General features: G+C 44.2%; 1 protein-coding gene across 2 annotated transcripts in view; it reads right to left on the reverse strand.

Annotated features, from left to right (window-relative positions):
- Positions 1-26,575, reverse strand: part of VWC2 (von Willebrand factor C domain containing 2) — a 63,651-nt gene extending 37,076 nt beyond the window's left edge. Inside the window, exons 1-3 of one of the 2 annotated variants that reach the window (XM_076332240.1) lie at positions 26,508-26,575; positions 24,637-25,418; positions 17,749-17,878 (exon numbers count right to left, since the gene is read on the reverse strand). In XM_076332240.1, coding sequence (XP_076188355.1) covers positions 17,749-17,878; positions 24,637-25,350 — 844 coding nt within the window. In that variant the 5' untranslated portion in view covers positions 25,351-25,418; positions 26,508-26,575. Of the gene's footprint in view, positions 1-17,748; positions 17,879-24,636; positions 25,419-26,187; positions 26,259-26,507 lie in introns of those variants that run through there. The other variant, XM_076332239.1, reaches the window with a different exon arrangement.
- Positions 26,576-26,886: the final 311 nt, after the last annotated feature.

Genomic DNA, 26,886 nt, shown 5'->3' on the forward strand with positions numbered 1-26,886 from the left:
TCTTTCTGAAAAGTCCACCTAACATTTCAGAGGTACCAGATGAATGAAAGAAACTTCTGAAAAATTGAAAAGAAGTTCTGAATCAACACACAGCTTTTAACTGTCCTCTGAGACCATTAGAAGAATGAGTAAAAAAAAAGAGGATGAAAACGAGAGTTCCAATAGCAAAGCAGTAGAAGAAGCTCTCCCCATAAAACTGGAGATGCGAACTCAAGTCCTTTCCCAGAGCCACACCTAAGGCTACCCTGGGCAATGCAGCTGCCAGCAGATACCTTTCTGTTCAGCTGAGGAGTCAGAGCTGAATAAATAACATGCTAACCACATAATTTCTTTGTGCACATGAACTGCAGGAAACTTGTGTGCCTCAAGCGCACTCGCCAGATGGGATAATTAGGCTCAGACAGATCACTGACCTTCCTAATAAAAATACCCCAGAAATGGAGGTTGACTGAATAAATCTGTGTCATGTTATCAAACTCCCAAACAATCCATGGAAACACATCTATACTGACTCATCCAGCAGCTTGGCATTCCTGTGGGTGCATCTTGTGAGGGCTGAAATCATTGGGTTTTGGGTATTCTTAAGTATTTCTTGAATTTTCTTTATGGAAAACAGGCACTGAGAGTTCACTGCTGGGAACTACTCAGCTGTCTTTCTATGAAAATGATGAAAGCACATATATATGCATTTATGCTAAGCTATTCTCTCTAATTATCACTGAGGCTGGTTTGTCACACTAAAACAATTTTGGGGAAGTCAAGGTTTTGAGACAGCACAAAATGCAAATGCCATTTCACCTTCCATAAATGGAAGGCATGACACCCATTTGAATAACACTATTTTATCTGGAATTATAAAGGTAAATATAATCAAATAATCTTATGTTTTAAAATAAGTTCATTATTTTAGAGTTACAAAGGCCACATGAGACACCACGCTCTCCCTGATATCAGGGAGGTTTCCTTTCTTTCCCCATCACATCTATTTCTCCTTCCTCGATGAGTACCACAATGTTCAAACCCACACTGATGAATCGTCACATTCACACGAGGCTACTCTTATTTTTCAGGCATTGTCCTATAATTCTTTTCCTTGCCAATATGCCCTAAACCAGGAAGGGTTAGACACAGTGCCAATTACTGCTAAGCGCAATCTGCTATGAACAAAGTACGCGCCGCAAACCCCAAAGACAAGCAGCTCTGGAAGTTCACAGGCAGAAGATGACACCAACTCCTCAAGAGCCCCATCGCTCCCATGGAGATTAGGGCTGGCTCAGTGAGCCGCAGCGACTGGCAGCATCTTTTCCTGCATCCCCGTGGCCTGGCATTCTCAGGCAGCCAGAAATTTAGTTTATCCAGAAGCTTTCTATGAGTACAGCCTACGAACACGTTACGTACCCCAACACAGACATGCAGCTCCACTTGGCCATACACCGGACGTTCTTGCATGAACAGATCCATCTTGCTGTTTGAGACTTTTATCTATATACATCACTTCCACAAGGAAAAATTGGGCATCAAAAGCTAGTCCTTATTTTAACAAAACACATATATTCCAAAAATCAAAATAAATAAATACTCAAATTCAACTTGCAGCAAGTTCTGCCTATTACATACAGTTCTTCTTTGCCTGGGATATTCAAAGGTGATTGAAGGGACCTATGCCAAAGAGCCAGGGCTTTGGTGAGGAAGTTTTATGTCTCCGACTCCACACAAGATGCACTCACACATGTGGACACCACCTCCTATACAATCAGCTGCCAACGTGCAAAAAACAGCGAATCACAACAGAATTGTAACAGTATCTGTGTATCTAACTTCTGCTCCCAACCCCCGGCTGAAAATGATTTAACAGCTATTCAATTGGAATTCTGCTCATGAACTAACCCACAAATTTAAAAAGGAACACAGATTTTTAATTATAAAGCAGGCAAATAAGCAGGGATGGAAAACAAGAGATAACAGATCAAATCATCTTGGCATTGATCTGGAGGTAAATCAGCAGTCACTTCATCAAATCAAGAGAGGTTACAAGAATGTATGAAACGACTCAACCCAACTATTTAAGCTCAGTATTTTACTCATATCATGCAAGTCCCACCTGTGCCACAACCACCCACAGCCTGGATTTACAGACAATCCATTACACGGTAAAAAGAGATTTGACCTTAAAATTACTTTAACACTGACATCTAGTGACAACAGGTGGGAATTTACCTTTTTATGGAGCTGCGCAGTTGGGAACGCATCATCAGGCCACTCTAATTACAGAGCTTGCTCTTGCATCTCCAATCCATAGCTACCACCACCGCAAGGAGCATGCAGCCAAGGAGGGACCTCCAGCTCCTGTGTATTAGTTACAGTCACGGGTGAATTATGGGTGATGCACTATGGCCTGTAGAAATTTTATGATTAAATCCAAACCTCTCTTTTCACTTATTAAAAGGAAGAAAAGGCAACAAAAAGGAAATACAAACACTAGATTGTAGATTGTAGCCTTGTAACTGTAACAAATGTATTACAGCATAAGCTAGGCACAACTAATGACATGACAACTACCCACATCTTCAGGCAGCCAACCAAAATGTCATCTTTCATCTCAGGGACTGTAACACCAAGGCAACCTCTTCTCCTCTCATGCTCTGTAGCAAAAGTAGCCTTGCAGCTCTTGGTACAGTACTCCTGCAGCTTTCTCTGCAAAACGAGGGTGTGATGGTCTGTACGCCCACAGGAGCAGGTATTTCGCCCATGCATCCATTTCAATATAGTCCAGGTGGAAGGATGAGTATGTTACAGCAAGTTGCCAATCACCTTGTCTCAAGAAAGCGGTGAGGAAGCTACAGATGCCACTCCAGTACACAGCCCACCTTGCTGTCTTTGCATGTAGAACCATAGAATAGTTTGGATTGGAAGGGACCTTTAAATGTGATCTAGTCTAACCCCCCTGCAATGAGCAGGGACATCTTCAACTAGATCAGGTTGCTCAGAGCCCCGTCCAGCCTGACCTTGAACACTTCCAATGATGGGGCATCCACAACTTCTCTGGGCAACCTGTTCCAGTGTTTCACCACCCTCAGCATAAAAAATTTCTTCCTTATATCTAGTCTAAATCTACCCTCTTTTAGACTAAAACCATTACCCCTTGTTCTATCGCTACAGGCCCTACTAAAAAGTTTGTCCCCAATGTCTGGGAGGTGAAGTAAGAGGGTGATGGCCATGGCCCACTGCAGGGAGGCGTTTCGAGAGGGAGTTTCAAAAGTGGGAAGTGCTTTCACTAAGCATGGTGTCTGATGACCTCTGTAGCATATGTATATATACATATGTGTATACACACACATGTATAAAGGACATGCTTAGTCAGGAGGCTAGAAATCTGCCAGCTGGACCTCAAAGGGTGAGAACCACCTTTAGAGCTGATCCCAGCTTGGGGTAAATATGAGTGGGTTTTATGTCTTCTGAATCGATAAAGTTCCCTTTTGCATTGTCCAGATGTTGTAATCCACGTATTTCATTTACACTAACATGACTTGTGTCAGGGGAGATTTTCACTTTCTGTCAACTATCCATCCTGAATATTTGTTTCTGGTAGCAATCCTTAAAACCAGAGTCCAGGAAACTTCTCCTGCTCTCCCCAAAACTTGCTTCAAGGACTGTAAAGGTTTCCAGACTGCTCCTCCACTTAGCTGATACCACAGGGATTTTTCATGGAAGCATCTTCTGGTGCACCGCCATAGCCAGGTGACTGCACAGACAGCAGCACAGCCAGGGGGAGAGCACCAGGGCCCTGAGGGAGCATGCACCACAACAGACCTCAGAGCCAAAGCCAAATCAGTCATACCTAGGGACAAATACAAACCCATGTATTTCAAGATCATTGACTTGACTCTCCAGTCATTTTGACTGGAAACAATCAGCTGTCAGAACAAAACTAAGACTGAAGATTAAACACTCGACTGATGTGAAATTAGGAAGTCTCTCATACTGGCAAATACATCACGTGCTTGTAATGAAAACTGCACAACAGATAAAACTTCTCTGCTGAATGAGCTGCCAGCAAGAAAAATCAAGGAAGTGGTTATTTTTCAGCACCGCAGGCATATAAATGGTGCACTTGATGAACGCCTGCTTGACAGCAGGCCAGGCAGCCTTTGGCAACACACCTGGACCTTGCTTCCCCCAACACCCCCCTTGCTCGCCAAGCCGCTCTCCATCATTTATCAGCAGTCCTGGTTAACGGGGGAGGTCCCGGACGACTGGAGGCTTGCCAATGTGACGCCCATCTACAAGAAGGGCCGGAAGGAGGATCCGGGGAACTACAGGCCTGTCAGCCTGACCTCGGTGCCGGGGAAGATTATGGAGCGGTTCATCTTGAGGGCGCTCACAAGGCATGAGCGGGACAACCAGGGGATCCGGCCTAGCCAGCACGGATTCATGAAAGGCAGGTCCTGCTTGACCAACCTGATCTCCTTCTGTGACCAGGTGACCCGCCTAGTGGATGAGGGAAAGGCTGTGGATGTGGTCTACCTGGACTTCAGCAAGGCCTTTGACACTGTCTCCCACAGCATTCTCCTAGAGAAGCTGGCGGCTCACGGCTTAGACAGGTGTACTCTGCGCTGGGTAAAACACTGGCTGGACGGCCGGGCCCAGAGAGTTGTGGTGAATGGAGTTACATCCAGTTGGCGGCCGGTCACGAGCGGTGTTCCCCAGGGCTCAGTACTGGGGCTGGTCTTGTTTAATATCTTTATTGATGATCTGGGTGAGGGGATTGAGTGCACCCTCAGTAAGTTTGCAGACGACACCAAGTTGGGCGGGAGTGTTGATCTGCTGGAGGGTAGGAAGGCTCTGCAGAGGGACCTGGACAGGCTGGATCGATGGGCCCAGGCCAACTGTATGAGGTTCAACAAGGCCAAGTGCCGGGTCCTGCACTTCGGCCACAACAACCCCATGCAGCGCTACAGGCTTGGGGAAGAGTGGCTGGAAAGCTGCCTGTCGGAAAAGGACCTGGGGGTGTTGGTCGACAGCCGGCTGAACATGAGCCGGCAGTGTGCCCAGGCGGCCAAGAAGGCCAATGGCATCCTGGCCTGTATCAGAAACAGTGTGGCCAGCAGGAGTAGGGAAGTGATCGTGCCCCTGTACTCGGCACTGGTGAGGCCGCACCTCGAATACTGTGTTCAGTTTTGGGCCCCTCACTACAAGAAGGACGTTGAGGTGCTGGAGCGTGTCCAGAGAAGGGCAACGAAGCTGGTGAGGGGTCTGGAGAACAAGTCTTCTGAGGAGCGGCTGAGGGAACTGGGACTGTTTAGCCTGGAGAAAAGGAGGCTGAGGGGAGACCTCATCGCTCTCTACAACTACCTGAAAGGAGGTTGTAGCGAGGTGGGTGTTGGTCTTTTCTCCGAAGTAACAAGTGATAGGACGAGAGGAAATGGCCTCAAGTTGCGGCAGGGGAGGTTTAGATTGGACGTGAGGAAAAATTTCTTTACTGAAAGAGTGGTGAAACATTGGAAGAGGCTGCCCAGGGAAGTGGTGGAGTCCCCATCCCTGGAGGTATTTAAAAGACGTGTAGATGAGGCGCTTAGGGACATGGTTTAGTGGGCATGGTGGTGTTGGGTTGACGGTTGGACTTGATGATCTTAGAGGTCTTTTCCAACCTCAATGATTCTATGATTCTATGATTCTATGAACACTTGGACCTGAGCATTCTTCCATGTTTTAGCAGCTTACCTAATCACAGCAAAACACGACAGCCACAGGAGAAGGAAAACATACCTTATTTAAACACACTGAAATCAAAACCCAACCTGCAGATTTAATGTTTAGGCTACAAACTAGGTAATGAGACTTCCTCACACATTCCAGCTGTACGTATGAGTGCTTAGGGATGTACATGTACAATTAGATTTAAGTATCTATGGAAAAAGAGAGAGAGAGATATACACTAAATAATGGATGCAGAATTGCCTCTAAGTTTTCATAATCATTACCTGGCTTGGACCTCAGCATCAGTATGAACTGGTCTTAAAACCAATCATTCACTCATGTTAGTGGCTGCCAACCCCCCATCTAATCCCTTCATTAGCAATGTATCAGGTTAGCAAGCTGCCATAGAAGGAAAATAATTAGCTTTCCATTGTGGTGTGGCACATTCACTATCACATTGACATAACAAATAACTCCATAAACTGCTATAATTTATTTGCTTCGGAGCCTTTTTTTTTCCTTAATTAGCCCTTCAGTAGATTGTATTAAACTCACACGAACTAGAACTATAGAGAGTCCTTTGACCAATCTCAGAAGTCTTAGACAGTATGAATAGCTATTACACAAGCAATTTATGGGTGACCTACCTTTAGGTCATTTAAATAAAGCTTGACAGAATAGCTGAAAGCAGACCCTGCCAAAAGGCATCCTCATTAGGTCTCTTCTCCATCATCTGCACGTACTGAGTAACGTGCTGTCGTGTCCCAGCACACACCACAATGGTTGTGCAATGGTTGTGTGGGAAAAGGATTGCTGCTGTTTTAAAGATCTCTTAATCAGGTCTGTCTTCTTGCCTTAACAAGAAGGTACATGTACTTCCAGGATGGGTTTGGCTGAGCTAAAGTCAAGCTAGCCTAACCATTTTTCTGCGAAGTGCTTTAAAAAGAGGAAGTTCAAGAAAGAAAGTCTAAGATGTGGACAGCAGGAAACAATAATGTTACATTTCTGCTTATGTGAAAAGGAACTCCTGTAAGCAGGTTTCTACTACACTCTACGGCATGTTGCTCCAAGCAGTTTCACTGTAGCTAGGTTAAGGTATTTTATTCCTTCTATCAAAGATACCTTTATTATAAAGATATCTTTATTTTAATCCTAGGAAACTGTGTATCAGCATTATCTTCTGCAGTGTGTTCATTGGTTAATTACATGGTGCATTAAAGACTTTATTATGTACAATGCCTTTTGATTTTCTTGCTTCTCCCTTGACTTTGTACTGTGAGCACAAGCAAGATTTTCATTGGTACTATCCCTCTCCCCCACTACCACACTTTATCATGTGATTTTTAATTCATGTGGTATCACTACCAGAGACCTCATCTATTCTCACAGGGGAATATTCAGCTTTCTTGCTGCTCTTCTCTGTATTTCTGCAACCTCTTCTTGCTGAGAGCTCAACAAACACGGAAGATTACACAAATCAGGTGGGAGGAACCAGTCTTTATATAATAGCATACTTCTAATAAATGCAAGCCTTCTTTAATGAAGCCTGACAGATGTTTACATACAGCATTTCACATTGATACTTAACTAAAACCATTCGGCAGAAATCTTAACAAGAGGTCATCAGAATATCCAAGCAATTTCTTTCACTACCTGACATATGGTTTTGCTGAATTTAATTAACCATTGTGCTGTCTTGTTACTTGGCTTCATAAGATACCATGAACAGTCACTACTCCTTCTTTCTCTTCTGTCTTCAATAGGACTCACTAACTGCGTACCTCCTTCAAAACTGCCCAGCTTAACCAGTGATTTCCCTTTTGAACTCAAAATGTTTGAGAGGGTTTGAGATCATGCTATCACAAAGGAATAAGAACTATTTTGGAGCATAAGAAGTAATACCTTTACTTTTTATGGGAAAAGCAATTAACACACACTCTTGTGGAACTACCTTTGAGAAAGGAGATAACATTGCGAGCAAGTATTTCAAACACAAGAGGCCCAAAAGCAATTGCTTGGATATAGATCTTCTTTATTCAATGCTATTCACCAAATAGTATTTTGAGTCCTGTTACAATGCATTGTTTGTTCTTTTCTTCTTGCTACTGCTCCATCTGATCAATTCCATTGGAAAAGAAAAAAGATTAAATCACATGTTGGGTGAGCACGCAGTGAAGATAACTTATCTTTTCCATGGGTGATAAACAGTGTGTGACTTGCTGCTTGCAAGTACTTCAAAGAAAGGCGGTCAGTAACCAGCGTGCAATAGCAACGTGTTGCAATGTGAGAAGAAATGATGCAGGAGAAAAACACTCATCATCTACAAGACTGTAAGGTAAGTTGGATTTATGTGTACAACTTTTTAATAAGCCCCCCCATCCAAGGGCTACCGGCACAGAAACACGCAAATAGAGCTGAAGACTCAGCAAAAGAACGAGGCATTTAGAAGAAAATGATGTTTTCCAGCAGGAAGTCACTCCTCTAATGAAAATTTAACTACCACCAGTGTAGGCAGCAAAAAAAACCCCCAAACCAAAAACCACATTAGAGGGTTTTCCTAAATGAAAAGAGCAATCAAAATTTTTGGTTGCCTATCAGCTTTGGAATGCTAATCATTATGGTAACTGTGCTGGTGAAGGTAAGGAATTACTGAAAAACTGGTTTGTTTGGGTTTTTTTTGGTTTTTTTTTTAAATCAGTGCTATACAGCTGAACATGCTCAAGGAAGCAAAACTGCATGGATAATTACACCCATGGAAGCAATCCAAAGGTTCATGAAGTAAAAGCTGCTTCCAACTTAAAGATCAAGGTTTTAAATTAGGAAAGCACTTGAGTCTCCAGCTGATAAAGATGTTTGACCTGCTGGGCAAAGGTAATCGTCAGGGACTTAATTCAGGACTCTCACAGCACACAGCACAGGGGAGTTACCCAGTGCAGTAGTTTGAAACAGTAAGATGCTATTTAGAGCAACAGGAAAAACAAGCACTGCAATTTTACAAATATTAGTAAAAAATACCAGAGGCTTTTAGCCTCTCCCCTAAGAACCCATTGCTCCTCTTCCTTCAGAACCCTTTTCCAAACACAGGCAGAGGCGTACAAGTCAGCCCCTGGTCAAACTGATGTCAGGAAAGAAAAGAGGTTTTGCTGTTCTTCATCAGATCCGTACTTCATTTATAAATACAGTTCAAACAGGACTGAAAGAAAACTTCTGAGATTGCTGTCATGCTCATGTAAGACCTAAGACATATGCCAAAGAATGAGGAGTTACAGGGAGTTAAGGCAGACCACGCATTAGCAATCCTGCACTGCGTGGAAAGGCCATCACGGTTGCAAAGCACAAACCATAGAAGAGCAAAGTGTTAAGAAATGAAGTTTAACAAAACCGGCCAATTCCCTGCTTCCATCAATCAGTAAGTCACCTAGATCAATTCACATCTTCCTTAATGCCTAAACCTTAACTTCCTGTGAAAATAAGCAGAGAAAATTACACTGCACTTAGAAGTAAAAGGTGATTTTGAATATATCATTTATCATCAGAAGGATGCACTGCCAATATACTAACATACCATAATACTTTAATATAAGCCTCCATCTTCCCTCAAAGCCAAGCAAACTCTTGGATGCCTCATTTAACACAATGAAATACCAATGAAAAAACCCAAAAGAATATAAAGCAAAACACACAAGGTATGTATCTTTCTTCATTGCTCCTTTAATCACACTGCAAAATACTAATCAGCCATGTAGTCCTATTACTGTATCGCTGTAGCACCTAGCTAGTAAATCGTTTCTATTTACAAACAGGATTATCTGCAAAGAATAGAACCGAGAGCTCACGTGGACAGTGACAGTGGCTCAGCTAAGATCGGGTAATGCAGTAACCTATGGTAACTCAATCTGGAGCAAGACAGGGTTTCAGAATCTAAGAGCTCATATTTTAATCAAATAGTATAGTGTTCTACTGATAGGGAATGTTATTCCGAGAATACAGCATACAGAGAGATGCACATAAGTATTTCAGACCTTGGAATCGTACATGCACCGCAAATCTTTGCCACAATTTCAATTAGTGACACATACAAAACTAAAATAGACATCCAATAACAGAATAGAGGAAGCAAAGTTAACACTGGGAGTACTTTCCCTAATGAACAGCATAAAGAACAAGACTGGACATAGGAAGAACTTCAACTCCCTTAATGTTAGTTTTCTGAACCTTCTTCGAACAGCAAAGAACAAACGGTGGGGGCAGTGTGTGGAAGAGGAAGGGGGCAGAATGTGAGCTCCAGGATTTTATTTTTTTTATTAACATCTTACCTATCTCCATATATGTGTGTAAATAAAACTGCAATACAAACTCAGAAAATTCTTGTATGAAGAACTTAAAAAAACAAAACAAACAAACAAAAACCCAAAGCAACTGATGACTTCATTTTGAAGAGCCCAGATTAGCCGTTTCACTAGAAAACAAGCAAATCCCCAAATGCATCTGTATGTAAAAGAGAAGCTGTCAGCGAAGACAGATCAAGCAATAGCACACTGTTTACTCCAATAACCTGGTGCATATTAGCACAAAGGCACTTTCCTGTCTGAAGCAGCATCCAGGACTACACAGGATGGTAGATACATGGAACTGCCATGGCGAGCAGCATAAGGTACATCAGACCTCTCTTTTTTTAAAAACAAAACAAAACAAAACAAAACATGAAAGTTGCCAGAAAAGTTATTATTCTCCTCCCATCCAAGGATTTCAGGGTTTCTTTTTTTCTATCAGCACAGAGAGCATTTTCATCTTTCTGCTCCTGGAGCTGAAGCAAAACATCTTTTAAGAACCCAGGAACTGCGATACACTGCAGTTCTGACTCCACCACGAGGAGCTGGCAGCAAGTTTCCCACACTCACCTGGGACTGTCACTGCTAAACAACTGTTTGGGGCACATCATCATCGACTTTTGCTTCAGCCCACAGTAAAGTGACACCCCCTGCAAGCAGTTGCCATGAAAGTGACTGACACAGCAGAATTTAGCTGTGATATATGAGTTAAGCCTGGATTATCAGATAAGAGGAGAAAAACTGACTGCCGAAGAAACGCTTCTCAGGCTCACTGTAGCAGCCTGTAATGAGAAAATATTGCAAAGTGAGTTCTGGAAAGCTTATAGGATACACTCCTTTTACATTTTAAAAGGCTCTTCTACATCCTCCTACTTAAGTATAAAGTACTACTTTAAATACCGAACACTAGTATAACTTCTGATTGTCCTCATGTGTCTGCACAAAAAGACAGGATGCTATACACCCAGGGACACTTACTGCTGCCTTTTGACAGCAGAACTCCCAACTGAAAGCATTTGGGTTTCTTGGTGAAAAAAAATAAAAAATATATAGACACAATATGTATATCCAATAAATACATATACACTATATAAATAGATTTGTCCCGGTAACCGATTAGGCTCAGTATAACTGGATACTTTTGCCCTGTCTTCAGACAGATCCTTCTCATCTTCTGACAGTTTTCTATCATTAGGAAAAAAAATCATATACTCTGGAATTCAACATCGGGTTCATGAAAGGCAGGTCCTGCTTGACCAACCTGATCTCCTTCTGTGACCAGGTGACCCGCCTAGTGGATGAGGGAAAGGCTGTGGATGTGGTCTACCTGGACTTCAGCAAGGCCTTTGACACCGTCTCCCACAGCATTCTCCTAGAGAAGCTGGCGGCTCACGGCTTAGACAGGTGTACTCTGCGCTGGGTAAAACACTGGCTGGACGGCCGGGCCCAGAGAGTTGTGGTGAATGGAGTTACATCCAGTTGGCGGCCGGTCATGAGCGGTGTTCCCCAGGGCTCAGTTTTGGGGCCGGTCTTGTTCAATATCTTTATCAATGACCTGGATGAGGGGATCAAGTGCACCCTCAGTAAGTTTGCAGACGACACCAAGTTGGGCGGGAGTGTTGATCTGCTCGAGGGTAGGAAGGCTCTGCAGAGGAACCTGGACAGGCTGGATCGATGGGCCCAGGCCAACTGTATGAGGTTCAACAAGGCCAAGTGCCGGGTCCTGCACTTCGGCCACAACAACCCCATGCAGCGCTACAGGCTTGGGGAAGAGTGGCTGGAAAGCTGCCTGTCGGAAAAGGACCTGGGGGTGCTGGTTGACAGCCGGCTGAACATGAGCCGGCAGTGTGCCCAGGTGGCCAAGAAGGCCAATGGCATCCTGGCCTGTATCAGAAAGAGTGTGGCCAGTAGGAGTAGGGAAGTGATCGTGCCCCTGTACTCGGCACTGGTGAGGCCGCACCTCGAATACTGTGTTCAGTTTTGGGCCCCTCACTACAAGAAGGACGTTGAGGTGCTGGAGCGTGTCCAGAGAAGGGCAACGAGGCTGGTGAAGGGTCTGGAGAACAAGTCTTATGAGGAGTGGCTGAGGGAACTGGGGTTGTTTAGCCTGGAGAAGAGGAGGCTCAGGGGAGACCTTATCGCGCTCTACAACTACCTGAAAGGAGGCTGTAGCGAGGTGGGTGTCAGTCTCTTCTCCCAAGTAACTAGCGATAGGACGAGAGGAAACGGCCTCAAGTTGCGCCAGGGGAGGTTTAGATTGGACGTGAGGAAAAATTTCTTTACTGAAAGAGTGGTTAAACACTGGAACAGGCTGCCCAGGGAAGTGGTTGAGTCACCATCCCTGGAAGTATTTAAAAGACGTGTAGATGAAGCGCTTAGGGACATGGTTTAGTGGGCATGGTGGTGTTGGGTTGATGGTTGGACTCGATCTTAGAGGTCTTTTCCAACCTCAATGATTCTATGATAACTTGTACCCTAAATAAAAACCCTTAGAGGAAATAACACCTACCACTACTTAGCCAGCCCAACATAAGAATACCAAGTCAACACTGGATCCTGTATGCGTGTGCATGCACGCACAGGTATGTGAGTTGGAAACGACAAGGACCATGTGGTTTTGGTGTAAGTTTTTGCTCAGCCCAGTTTGCAGTGGTAATCCATGCACATTTAAACAGGTTCTGATCTAAGTGGAAAAAACGGCACAAGAAGAAAATTCTGTGATTTCTGCACAGGAAGCACACATAACTTGTGCAGCCACCAACTTTCCCAGAGTCGAGAGAGAAAATGAGAGAGGTGAGCAGAGAGATGAAATGGGGTTAAAAGGAATTCCTTGAATTAAGACGACACGGACTGAACTTCCTCTTGACTTCATCAACAGCAGAAACCAACAACAAAAACTACTGCAACTAGTTTACCGACTTCACCTACCAGATTTGGAAGCCACTTCAAATGCCCAACACAGCCAAAAAGAAGCAAGTCTGGTATTTTTTTGTTTTCAATAAATAGCTGCCAAAATATCTGCTACAGTTTTTCAACCTACCTGCATATTCACTAGGCAATTTTAATCACATACAGCTGTTCATGTAACTTTAATGGTGTTTTTCCCCAAAAATATTAATTCCCCGTAAAAGATTAATATTACTTGGTTAACAGTCCCATATTATAAATCATTTTGTCAAATACAGCCTATTAAAGCAGGAATTTTGTGCAGAAGTTTTTGCTAAGCGACTCATGCACACAGAAACATGGAACAAATACTACCCTGCATACACAAACATTCACATGCCTGAACTAATGAACACATCAGAAGGGAACAAATCACATTGCTGCATACAGCATGGGTGGAACTGGGATTAGTTATCAGTCCTGTTATACCAACAGTCGCAGAAGGGGAGGGCAGCTCTGCCAGCCTTTATCAGGATTTTGTCCCCCTTGAGAGCTCCTTCGCACAGACGGAGGTCCCCACCTGCCATTCAGAGGCACTCTCAGGTCACCCCATGCTTAAACATTGTAATTGTACATAAAGGTACTAAAGCAAGTTTCAGTGAGTCAACCTCATAGTATGGGTATACAAAACCATGACCATTTACCCTCTCTGGCCACATCATATTAGACCTGCACCTTACTAACGGCAACCATTTCAACCACATGATGCATATATTTCAACTGTAACTATGAACCCAATTATGAAATGAGGTCCTGACTCGTCCCACCTAAGGCGCCTGAAATGACTACATCCAGAGTAAAGTCTCCCTACTGCACAGCCAGCGATAACAGACAAGACATCTCCTGTGGATGTTACAGCCCTGAGAACACATGTGACTCCCTGGGCATCAGCGCTTATATTTTTGGCTGCGCAGTTACGAGCCTTCGCTGACAGGAGAAGCTCAGCTCTCCCTGCTGCAGACACAGAAACAACACTGACGCACAGACAGAAAAGTGCTAGGAAGGCACCAGGATCAGCTTCATCTTATCTGGGGCAATCTTTCAGCCATATAATGAAATAAAAATCTCCCGGGGACCTTAGAACAAAATGTTTTTTGGTCTAGCAGCCACGCCTCCCCCTCCAGTCTCCATGTGGGCTGCAGGTTTAATCTCATCCTCCTGCAAAGACACCGGCAGGAGCAGGGCCACCCTTAACTCCATCAACTGCTCCACGGCTGCACGCTTCAGGCAAAGTGGCATTCAGCGGTGTATGCCTATTAGGGCTCTAATACTGGACACAGAAGTGGAACAGACAACCAAGGTAATTTAATCTAGCAAGGTAATTCACTTTCAGTATTACACCCCACCCCCTCCCACTGCCCCAAATGAATCAGTGACAAGTGCCCAGCCTTTTCCTAATGGAAAGGGAATTGTATGCCGATTATCTTTACCCTTCACTCCATATGAACTATAGAAGTGTCTGTAGCCAATTCTGAGCTTATTGATATCGCTGTGAACAGGGACGGCTTCCACAGAAGTAACTACGTTGCTAGTACTGTAAAGCAGGATGGAGATCCGAACTGGGCACCTGTTACTTAATGCAACTCTCTGAAGTCAGGTTTAACTTTCCAGATGTTTTTTCTTGTTACTGCTGCTGTTGGTTACCAAAAGCGTGAAGCTCAACACGTCAGCCCACACCAGAAGAAAGCCTCTCTTCCATTCCGCTCTGTCCCCAACCTGCTTCCTTGCAGGGCGTGTATATAAGATAAACACAAAACAGCTCCCTTAGCTGTAGTGACTTGAGACATAAAAAGCAGGAAAATTCCCCTCACCCCAGGATTTTCTCAGTGAGGTGCCACCTTTTATCCCTTCTACAGACTACTTTTCAGAGCAGATACTTCTTTAAAGTACTCCCTGTCCCTGCCCACAAAGAAGAAAATAACATCTCCAGCTATAGAAGTATCTAGGCTCCTTCTTGAAAGTCGGGATGTGATATAGAAGATTATTAAATCCTACACAAAGACCGTTCTTCACTCTTCAAGTTTTCCATTCACTACTTCTTACATTCACAGTAAGTCTGTACCTATACTTGCGCGCAGTTCTGTAAGCCCGATGGGCAGTTACCTATCCGTCCCTCATCTGAAGGGTTGCCAGCACTTTTGTGGAATCAGGTTGGGGAAGTCAACTACACCCGCTCTTTCCCACAAGGGGTAACGCACAGTGTCTCACACATGCCAAGAGACTGAATTCATTCATTTCTAATAACGGCAGACTTTCCTAGATCTCCTCCATAATTCTTAATCAGGCATTTGTATGTGGTCTTACCAGTGATGGATGTAGTTGCTTAGCCCTGACTCTGTTGGTTCACTGCCAGCAATCCACAGGCCAGGCAAGTTGGGAAAGTCTTATATGCTATGAAGTGCCAGGAAAGGGAATGAAATCCGAGTTGGATTTTGTGCATTTTTAACACACAAATGTTAGTAAATCTAGAGAACCCAAACTTCACCTCCCACCCCTTCTTACTCTACGGAGGGCGGGATGCAGAGCATGACAGCAGTCACCTCACTTATACGCTTTCCACGGCTCCACCTTTCCCACCACTCAGGTTTTGCGGCTGAGCTCCCTTGTACATCACCCAAGCTCTTTTGGGTCACTAACACGATGTCGTTGATGTCATTGCTGCAACGATGAACCCTGAAGCACAACGTGATGATTGTTTCCCCGACTCACATTCACAGCACGTTTGTTCCAGTAGGCTTGAAAATGAGGGGATGAGGCAGGCTAGGTTTTCCTGCTCAGTAGGTTTTTGCTCCAATCTAATTGAAAACATTCAGCAATTCACTGAAGTTCCTTGCAAACTGCACTTGTCCTATGCTTTAAAATAAGCTCTGAAAGCAAACAGCCTGATTTTTTTTTTTTTTAAATGCACTCCCCAGATGGAGAGGATTCCTCAGAAATTTCTTTGTGATACTGTACTGAAGCTGCTGACCCAGAAAAGTCGAGCTTCTTCTGAACTATCCTGTTTTTGTTGTTATTGTTAATGCTTTTTTTCCTCGTCTAAAAGCTAACAAGGAAAGCCACTCTTAGTTCTCTGACATGCAGAGAAGTGACAGTACAGCTCACTGGAAACAGTCAGCTCTGGTCACCTTGGTCTGAAACTGGGTCAGGGATGCCAGCTTGTGGGCACACCCAAGGAATATGCAATTAATATTGGGGATTCAGACGCTGAGGAACAAGTCCACCGTTTTCTTGCAGGCAGAACTCGGGTAATTCAGCTTTAGCACTCAGAGAGGTAGCCTGCTCACAACTAAGGCATGTTTATGTATGATTTTTTTAAACAGGCCCCATTTCTGGGAAACATGTCAGGGGATCTATGCGAACAGCTAAGCCAAGCCCCACACTGCAGTAACACCTTAATCCAAAGGCAAGCCACCGCTCGGAGATGGCCACTGCAGTGCATTATGTTGATGCTTGTGGGAGAACGTGCACCAATGGAAAGTTCATCCAGCTCCAAACAGCGTTAACATCACTGGAGAAACTCAGTGGAAAAGACTACATAGACTTCACACATTATGCTTGTAACTCCATCTCCGATACTGAAAATAGACCTTCCCCTTTGGGGAACCGCCGCAGAGCGTGGTGCACACAAAAAGCCTGTGAGCATGTCAGAAGGCTCTTGCCATCAAACAAGTGCCAAAGGATCCTCCGGACCGACTAGCTGTCATACCACCAGCTCCCAAATTGAGCCTTTCTCACTAACTGTCCCTAAATGCCTCAAAAAATGCCTGTCCTCATCTCTATAAGCAGAGTGGCCTTAAGCTGTACAGCCGAGAACAAATTCCTTCAGGGTTGTAACAACCAATTAAGGGATGTGAAGCAATTACTTTTCTGCCCATACAAATGAAACTCCTCCAATGCAATTAACTATCCCTTATCATCTACTGTTGAATTTGCGGAAAGCGTATGTTGTACACTCTCTCCTCCCCTAGCTTTTCCACAATTTTAATCAGTTTGTTTTAGCTAATGTAATGGAACCCACCTATTCTAGAGAAATAATACATGGCTGAAAATTATCTGAATATTTTTAAATGTCTTTTTTCATTTTAAGTATAATTTCATTTGAGATTTTGCAGCTTTCATTTCTATTAATAAATTATCATTTCTTCTTTATAAATGATGAGCTAGTGTGTCATGTAATTTTTTCCTCTGAATAGACCAAGACTTTGATCTAATGCTAGCCCTTGCTGGGAGTAGAGAGACTTTCTGTCTAATTTAGTTACGAAAAATATTCAATTAAACTTGGGAGTTTAATTCATTTAGTTATGAAAATTAAATGAGCTCAATAAGGTACATTCGATTTGCCTCAGGAAGAATAAAAAAGAAGAGAAGAACCTCTGAAAGGGGAACAAATAAGAAGGGAGAACAAAAGTAACTTTTACTGCTCACATTGAAAGGTGGATAACATGAAGAGCCTGAGTTCTGTTTTGTATGCCTATATAAAACATATCCACAACGAGTTCATGCAAAATTTATATTCAGAAGCCACATGAATATCTGGTATTAACACCCTAATTGTCTCCTGGGTAACAAAAATCCCCGTAGGTCATAATCGAGTCCATCCCAGTCAAGAGAAGATCTGGCTCCGCACACTGGGAAGACACCACCCACAGAAAACTCTTCTCCATCTCCGTTTGGGGAAAAAGGAAAATATTTGAATTATTTTCCAAAACCAGAACAGAGCAACGTGGATCTCTCTGACAGAAGCCCCCTTTCTAGTTTTGCTGCCGTCACTTACCATTTTTGCAGATAGGACAGCACTGATCGGGCTCATACACTGGATCCACGCACTCCGTCTGGGGACAGGCTGAGACAGTGCACAGCACTTCACCATTGGCTTCACAGCGACACTTCTCACACGGAGAAACCTGAAACACAAATCCAGTCATCTTTTAACTCTTTCACTTAATGCCCTCCTGAAGTGTGCAATGCCTACCTTCCTATCTGCATTGTTCTTTCCTTCACCTCTTTTTCCTCCCCCTTTTAAAAAAATGCTTTTTGTGGTCTGAATAATGCAGAGTGAAGCTGGGCTCCTGCAAAATTACAGAACCGCAGCAGAAAAACCACACAGGTTCTGCTCTGAACCTGTGCCCCAAATGGGAAAGTCAAAGGGATCCTGGGAACAAGAACACTTCAGACTTTTAACACAAATAAAGCAAAAATTTCCCTACCACACTTCTAATGAACTTCCAGCAAATTACGTTCATAATTTATGAAATCTGGTTTAATTCCATTAGAGGTTCAAAAAATAATTTAGCAAAAATATTGTATTTAAAGAAGAAAAATTTTGCTAAATGAATTATGGAAGTTCTTTTAATGGAAATCCTTATTGCAATTTTTCCAGGTTTGAAAGCTTTTTAGTAGCAGGAAGCTGCGTTTTATTGAAAATTACCATTTTCAAAGAGAAGTAAGGAAAAAAAAAAAAATCCTTTGAATTCAGGTATTTCCCATAGGTTAATTGTATTTGAACCATTCTTGTAGTAGTTGTAACTTTCTGAAAAGAAATTGCAATTCAAAGAAAGAGGTGAAGCAAAATACAGGCCATCCTTTTTACCTACTGAAATGTTACTGTTTTGAAGAACTCTACAGAATAGGAGTACCATGAGATAATTACCTGAATGACCTACTTCAATGAAATTAATTCCAAACAAAACAGCATCAAGGCCCTATTTGGGAAAAAATGGACTTTCAAATGTCTGCATTTGCCACATGTACAATTCCAGCTGTCCTCTTCAGTGTTTCTGACCAGGCGCTGCACATTGCATCGCTGACATCCTCGTACCACACAAGGAGCTGGAGGTAGAGGGAAGCAAGGGTGCTAAAGAGCAATAAACGGTATACTGTAAATCTCATTGCTGTACTCAAAAAACCCACACTGGCATCCATGCTCAGAGGGCAGGGTGAAAACGCAGCTGAACGTTACTACCAGTGACCCTCTAAATCCACAATCTGTGCAGGTTCTAGGTTTATTTAAGGATGAGGTCTTTTTTTATAGACCCTTTTTCATTCCAGATTCCAGTTGCCAAACAACCACCCGCTGCATTTCTCCACTAAAAGCAGAGTAACCTCAAATCTAAAACGAATTATTCTTTGTGAAGAATCATCCAGGCATGTAACTTGCAGATCACCTGGTTTCTTCTCCCTATTTCTTAGGCAGCCCATCACATTTTTCCGCAAATCCATTCTCTGCTTGCTTGCCTCTCTCACATCTTTCTCACTTCCAAAGTTCAACCATGCTGATGCTTGCACAGCATCAGCTCCAACTAAATGCTCATCCATGCTTTGCCACTTCTCTTCCCACCTGCCAGGGCTGTTATTTGCTTATGCACTCACATATCTTTTCACACTGTCCCCTCTGCTTAGAAAGCCTAAGAAGGGTCTCTTGCTGTGTTGCTTTCTGCTTTTATTACTATTATTTATTTCAGGCTTCCTTTGCCAGTTACTCACTTCCAGTTTTCTCCTTGCTTTACACTCTACTCAGGATAACACCACACCAGACATTTATAAAATGCTACAAGGAGGCTGACAGCCCAGTACTGCAGATTTTTATTGCAGGCCTTGGGACAAGAATTTTGTCCTGTAATTGTTTATAAACTGCCACGTTCACCTGCAGAGCTGGAGTGTCAGCAGACGAGGAGGTTTGTGATCCAGTGTTCAGAGTCGAAAGGCTCAGATATTCCAGGTAATCACTTGAACTGCATGTGACATTTTGAGTGTCAGCAAACCCGAGCTCCTAACTATCTATAAGTCAATAGTAAGAATCCTTCCCCCTGGGGTTATATCCAGAAACAATACTTACTAAGTTATGAAAACACGCTTTTTGGGAAGGATTTATTTATTTATTTTCTTTTTTAATTAATCCTACTTGATGAATGCTACTAAAACTCCATTCCAAGGATCAGGCTCAACAAGGCAAACGTATAGCTTTCAATTGGTTTCAACACTTTTTGCCATCACTTGAAAAACATGCAAATTTGCCAATGATTACAGTTCAACAAAACCAGTAACTACAACAGCAGATATTCCCTCTCCCAGGACTCCACTTAGTAGCTGTGCCATTCAACATTAGAAGTGATGTAAAAACTAGAGTATCTGATGATAATCAGGAAACAAGACAGCACACAGATGTTATTCCTAAAATCTCTCATCTGTAAAATTGAAACATATTCTAATTAAGTAGGTTGTTTACTAGAATTCCAAATTTGACGGAAGCCTAAAATTCCTTGAACAAGAAGCCATTTAATGAAGCATTGAAAATACTACTGAATGAGAAACAAAATTGATCTAATCTTTATCTAATCTAATGATGATTCAGAATAATGCATTTCAATCCTATACAGCACATACACTTGAAGACTACATCTTTCATGAACGGAGTACACTGTTAATGTGATACTGCAGTCATGAATACCCTTCCTGTAAAATAGATCATGGGATTTGAGGGGAATAACTATAGTACACCTTTAAGAAGTACTGTCGTCTGCACAACCCACCAATATGAGTAATGGTAGCAGAGTTAAGGAAGGTCTCCATGTGTTTTTTTCTGCAAAGCTCTTTTCAGGCATGTAAGTGAACCACAATGGCTGCTAAAATGGTATTAGTGTCAATGTTTATCTGTTTATCTTTGGACTAAATGGTAGTGTATTGCTTTTTATATATCATCAGTATGTAGCAGGAACTGTAGAAAAACCCCACATCCTTCTGCATCTTAATGGCAGCTTAATACTTGGAGATATAATCATCACTAGAGAGAGAGAGAGAGAGAATAAGACAGTGCGTATATATAACAACAGCTAAATAAATCAGAATGAAAAGACACATTTGGTCCTTCGTTTCCTCTCCTCTACTATAATGTAAGCGCATCACCTGCAGTGCAGTTCCTAGTGGCAGCCAATGCAACGAGCATCCCACTTGTTCCTCTGGGAAACGACCAGCCCAGCAGCACTCAAGCTTAGCACATCTGACATAACTAGGCTGGACTGGAAATAATATGACCTATCAACCTCTCTCTGAAGACTAATGATACCACGTCTCTGTGGTATACAGATGAAGCTATTAACTCTACAGCAGCAGTAGTTCTGCCCATGCAAAAACTGTGGGAAGACGACGAGAGGCACAGAAGTCCTAAGTATTCACTAGGCAGCTGTAAAACCTGTAGAAAATAAAGAGTACAGATGGCAAAAAAACCCCTTCTTTAGAATTGTTTAAAGGGAATTTCATAGCAGATGTATAAATGGAGTTGCAGATGTTGTAAAAAAGCAAACACACCACTGTGTAAACAGGTAGATTTCCCATTAGCGTGGCATGAAGAAAACTGTAGCTTAGTAGGAGTAGTAGGTTTATCTGGCAACTTAGTGTAAATTCTCATAATTAAGAAGTGACAAATCATTTGCAGCCATTGAAGTTCTGGTCCAAAATAAGCTGAGCTTTCTCTTCCCCCTTTCCACATGCCAAACTTTAATTAAAAAACAAAACAAAAAAACAAATGAACAAAAAATCAGAATTAAAAAAAAAAAAAAATCTACATTTGGTTCCTTGAGCTTTGAAAACATCCAAGTTTGAAAAAAAAAAAATAAAAAAATCAGTCATAATCCTAAACTGATTTGCTATTGTGCTGGCATTTTTATTAGTATTTCCTTGCCACTTAGGCAACTCAGGAGAACATGAATGGGGTTAGGCTGACAAGAATAAACATATCAGCCTTGTTTTTACTTCTCTATGCCTTCAAAATACCACAGGTGTTTCAAAATCCATTTGGGCTTGTTAACTTCCGGATTTCCAAGTTACTCACAAATAAATACAAATTTTGGTAGCAGAAAAATTCTAAACAAAACACATGAAGCAGCAACTTTCAAAAAAAGTAGGTCTTTCCCAAACCATATTACACTTTTGAAGAAAATTTATGGTCCTTGTAAGACTATTACTTTGTAAGTCAGCCTGCATTTTCAAATCTTACGGTAAGATTGAAAAACATCTAGTAGAGCACGTGCTCAGCAATCTCCAGCTCCAGCGCAGAATTTTATCCTCACTGCATTTCACCAACCAAGGCTTCTGCTCCCAGTTCCACTCGTATGGATGCTGTGATCCCTCTGCCATCCTGCCTCAAGATACCCACAGGAGAGCAGAGTGGTGCTGATGGAAACAGCTTTGAGACCTCATCCTTCCCCCGCACCTGTGTTGTGTTTTGTGTCAACATCCATGGCCTTTTTGGAAAGAGAAAAATGTGTGCATACACACACACACAAAAGCAAAGCCTGCAGGAAGGACTGTGAACCAAAGAAGAAATGCATCAAACCTCCTATTCCCTGGCACGCTCAGCTTCTGAGTTAGCACCGGCTCCGGTCAGGGCAATTTTTTGCCATGCCAAGCCATATACGGATTTTATATAAGCAAACTTCCAAACTTGCACGCATATTTACACATCTATACATAAATGTTTGTGCAGATAACATCACTTAAAAGTTAGGAGGTCACCTTCCTTCAGTGATGTCTGGTACTCTCTGCCATAAAAAGAAGGTGCAAACAGAGAAAAATCAGATTGCTATCCATTTATAACTCCTTCCCTGACCTTAATCAAGAGATAGCATATTAGTAACCTCTATAAGACCATCAGCTTTGAACTTGTGAAATGGCCTTTGAAACCGTGTGCAATTACTTGCATTTGCAATTGCTTCCACTGAGCAGCAGCAATCTGGCTACATCTGTACCTTACCTCGCCAGACACCTCCACTGATTGCAGTGGCACGGGCAAACAGCTACATTTACAGTTTTGTGCTCACAATATTGGAACCAACGTTGAAGCCCAACTAAAATCCAATGTCCTCACATGTCAAAATAAACAGGCTGCAGCTCCACTGTCTAACTGCATCGGTAACTTTGCTTGCGCAGCCCAAGCGGGCAAACCTTCTCACTCACGTTTCTAAAGCTGGCTAACACAAAGTAGTAAGGGAACTGATGTTTCATTACAGGAAGGCATCAACACAAGGGCTGAAGGCTGAATGGGCTTAAAAAGAAAGCTGAAAGCCAAAGTCTTTTCAGAACATTTCTGTAACGTCACCGTTCAGCACTCCCTTTTTACCAAGGCTGCCAGCCATGTTCAAATGTAACAGGGAGCACTACGGTTTTATTCTCTCACTACACACCTCAAATAAGGTATTTTAGGCTTGCTTTACAGCCATGAATACAACACCACTATATAAAGACAAAGAAATGCAACTCGTTAGAAGAGTGTGGGGGAGAAGCCTTTAAAACTTTGATACAGAGACCATGTGCAGAAACATCACTGTTTTGGCCACCCCTCAGAATTAACTTCTCTGGAAAAGGAAGGATCTCACAACCCACCTCCAAAAAGGTCACACCAACTAGCCGCTACGAAAAGTACCTTCTCCCTCTTAAAATAGAAAGCTGCCACCCTGAAGCTGAATGCAATCCTTGAGGGTGACACGGAAAAAGGGAGGATGGTATGATGCTTTCTGCCATGCTTCGAAAAATCACTGATGATGTTCTCTTTAGGCAGTAATGTGTACAAGGGGAAACACTGTGATTTATTCCAGAGAGAGTAATTCTGCTCCTTTATTTATTTGTTTATTTTTCAAGAAGTTGAAGAATGTGGAAAGACATTATGAATCGAAGTTAAGTTTCCAAGAACACACAAATACCACAGAGAGCAGAAGTGGCAACTTATTTACAGCCTTCACAAATACATTTGCTTTTTCTCCATCCTGAGAGGGGCTCGAGCTGCCAGAACCCTGAACTGGATTTCATACTCCCCTCAACATATTCAGCTCAAAAATCTCAGCTGTGTTCAGAAATGGGTTTTGAACCAGCCTGGTACCTAACAGTCATCAGCAAGCAAATTCTTAGAGCCTGCTTGCAGATCTCAGCCACAATAAAATACTAAAGGGGAAAAAGGCAAGGTAAGCAACCAGGGAACTGGCCTCAACTCCAAAACTTTTCAGTGCACTGTAATACGTTGCATTTTCAATGATAATGACCTTGCACAGTGGTGCTAAAAAGGCCCTACTCTAAAAGGATTTCCCTAAACATAAATCTTTTCAAGTCCGTTGTTTAGGTATCACTGTAATTCAGACTGCAAACCATGCTTTTATTAAAAAGAAGGCCCATAATCATTCTCAGAAAGCAAACATTAGGCAACCTTGGCAGCACAGTTTAAACAGCAAAAAAGGAAGAGAGAAATGACTGTTGGCAAAAAGGTGTCATCACAGACTGATTACTAGGAATAGAAGTTAGTCCACAAAACCCTGCTTGATCCCTGCAAGGTGGAAGTTTCACAGTTAACAGTTAAATAAGGAAGCAAATGTAACGCTGGAAATTCTCATAAAATCCACATCACCCAAGAAGCATCCTTTCAAGTAGCATTTTTTACTGTAAATACCAAAGGAATTAATAAAGATCAGCCCCCTCATTTAAAAATGTTACAGTATCATAGAGCAAGAAAGGTCATGTTTAAGGGGAATATTGTACAGCACTGCAGAAGTAGTATTAACACAGAAATGAAAAGGGGAGGGGGAGACCCAGAACGCCCTCCGAGAAAGCACTTGAAGAACATAACGCCCCTTTATACGACAGAAGGACCCACAAAATGACTTTTGGCTTCAGCCCTTACCATGAACTCCTCTAGGGTCTGGTAGGTTTTCCCTCGAAACTCGCAGTAGTTCTTCCTCTCCTTGCACTGCGGGCAGCACTGCGTGGTGTCCACATGGACGCACCGAGGGTGGAGCCTGGGGCACTCGGGCTGTATGCACAGCGGGCCCTCTTCTGTGCAGAGGCAGGGGCAGGCAGAGGGGCCCGGCGCAAACTTCTCCCCGATGGCATAGACGAAGCCGCTCTCGTCCACGCAGCCTTTCCCACGGTAGTCCGGATAGGCGTACTCCTCCGGAGGCTCGGGAGTGACGCTCGCAACAGCTTCTGGGAGAGACGAATCTTCAGCCACCTGAGGTTCCTCGGGAGCGGCGTCCCTTTGCTCTTGCACTTGAATGCTCCCGGATTTACTGCTCGTCCCCTGGCTGTTCCAAGCCTGCTTTTGCTTAGTCCAAGACTCCTTGCTCGAGTAGTTCCTGTTTCCTTTGCTCTTCCAGTCCCTGCTACCCTCCTCCCTCCCGCTCCTGCCGATCTCATTCATTTTCCCCGGGCCTGTCTGGCTGTCCCTTGTAGATGTGTGATCCCTCTTTTCCTGGCTCGCCTTTATCTCCTGTTTGTCTTGAGCCTTGGCCAGTTTTTGTACAGGTATGGTGGAGCTACAGAGGGCAACCATGAGGCAGCAGGTTACGAGAAGAGAACTAGAGAGAGCTCCAATTGCCATTGCAGTAGAGCTGGGCATCACCTACTGCATCCCACAGGGGACACTGCATTCACATCGGATGGAAGCGCTTCGCAGATCCACAGTCCCTAGGAAGAGAAAGATTAGGAACACTTCAGCTTCTGCACTTCTTCCCCACCCCCCACCCACCCGCCTCCACCGATGCAACATCTCAAACAATATGCAACCTGCCTCGGTAGTTTATGCAAAAGGCAAACAACAGCCTGCTGCTGCATCCCTCCTCCTCCTCCCCCGCTCTGCCAAGTCTTATAAATAGCAGGGCTCTGGACACGGACCGGGCATCTTTGGCTCCGTGAGAGCACCACGCACAACTCCGGGGAGTTAGGATTTGGAAAGGCAGGTGCATGCAAAAACCAGAACATTTGGGGGATATTTTTCCTTTCAAATGACAACACGTGAAGAGGACAGACGCACGCTGAATTAAATGCACGGATCTCCCCAAAACACAGCAGAGTCCGGAACAGAAATCACCCAATTGAGTCCTATTCGCTGACTGCATGCACGATGATTTTCATTAACCTCTTATTCAGTCTGAAGTGTGCTGTTGTTTGGTTGTCGTTTCTTTTTTAAATACCCACCAGTGAGCACATTTCTGTTAAAGACAACTAAAACCAAGCACGTTAAAGCGAGCAGAGCCAAACTACCTCTCTTTCGAACTACCTAAACAAGCACACACCACCTCCTTCTCCCCGTGTTTTAAAGGCAAAGCAGAGCCGTTAAGAGTTTCCGCAGCAGAGGCTCATTTAACCCACATCCTCCAGGAGTTCAGCAACGCTCCCGGCCCCCGTCCTTAAAACGCTGCACACTAAATCGGAAAAAAACAACCAAAATACGTACACTACTCCGGCCACGATAAGCAAAGGCGCTCCAGCCTCTCGGCACGGCCCCACCTCCGAGGTACCGCTCCTCAAAGCCATTTAAAAGCCTCCCTCTCTGCCCGCCCGCCCGCTTCCCCCGGCCCTCACCGGCGGCGGCACCGCGGGGCAACGCGCTCCGCCCGCCGCGGGGGAGCGAAGGCGCCGCGCCGCCTGCCCAAACTTTCCGGTGGGCCGGGCAGCCGCCGCCCGACCGCCTCCCGGTGGGCTGGGGGGGAGCCGGGGCCAGCCCCTAACCCAGCCCGGCAGGCTCCCCCGTGGCCCGGCCCGGCGCCTCCCTACCTGCGCTGGAGCCGGGCTCAGCCCCGCCAGCGGCTCGGGGCGGCGAGCCTCGCCCCCCGCCCGGCTCCCATGGCGGGGCCGTGGGCGGGCTGCCGGCGTCGGCTGGTTGCTGCCCGCCCGCCGCCGCCTCCGCGGACCTGCAAAGCCTGCAGCGCACGGCGGCGGCCAGCCGATCCGGCCCCGCCGCCCCGGGGGCGGGCTCCGCCGCGGCCCCCGTTTCTCTCACATGGCGGCCGTGCGCCCCCGTCCGCGGGGGCGGCGGCAACGGGGCAGGACGGGTCGCTCCCTTCCTCCCTCTCTCCCTCCGCCGCCGGGCCGGGCGCAGGGCGCGGCGCGGGGAGGGGAGGGGAGGGGAGTCGCCGCTCGCTGGGGGGAGCGG

Source organism: Aptenodytes patagonicus, chromosome 2 (assembly GCF_965638725.1).
Source record: "Aptenodytes patagonicus chromosome 2, bAptPat1.pri.cur, whole genome shotgun sequence".
NCBI classification, from domain to species: Eukaryota; Metazoa; Chordata; class Aves; order Sphenisciformes; family Spheniscidae; genus Aptenodytes; species Aptenodytes patagonicus.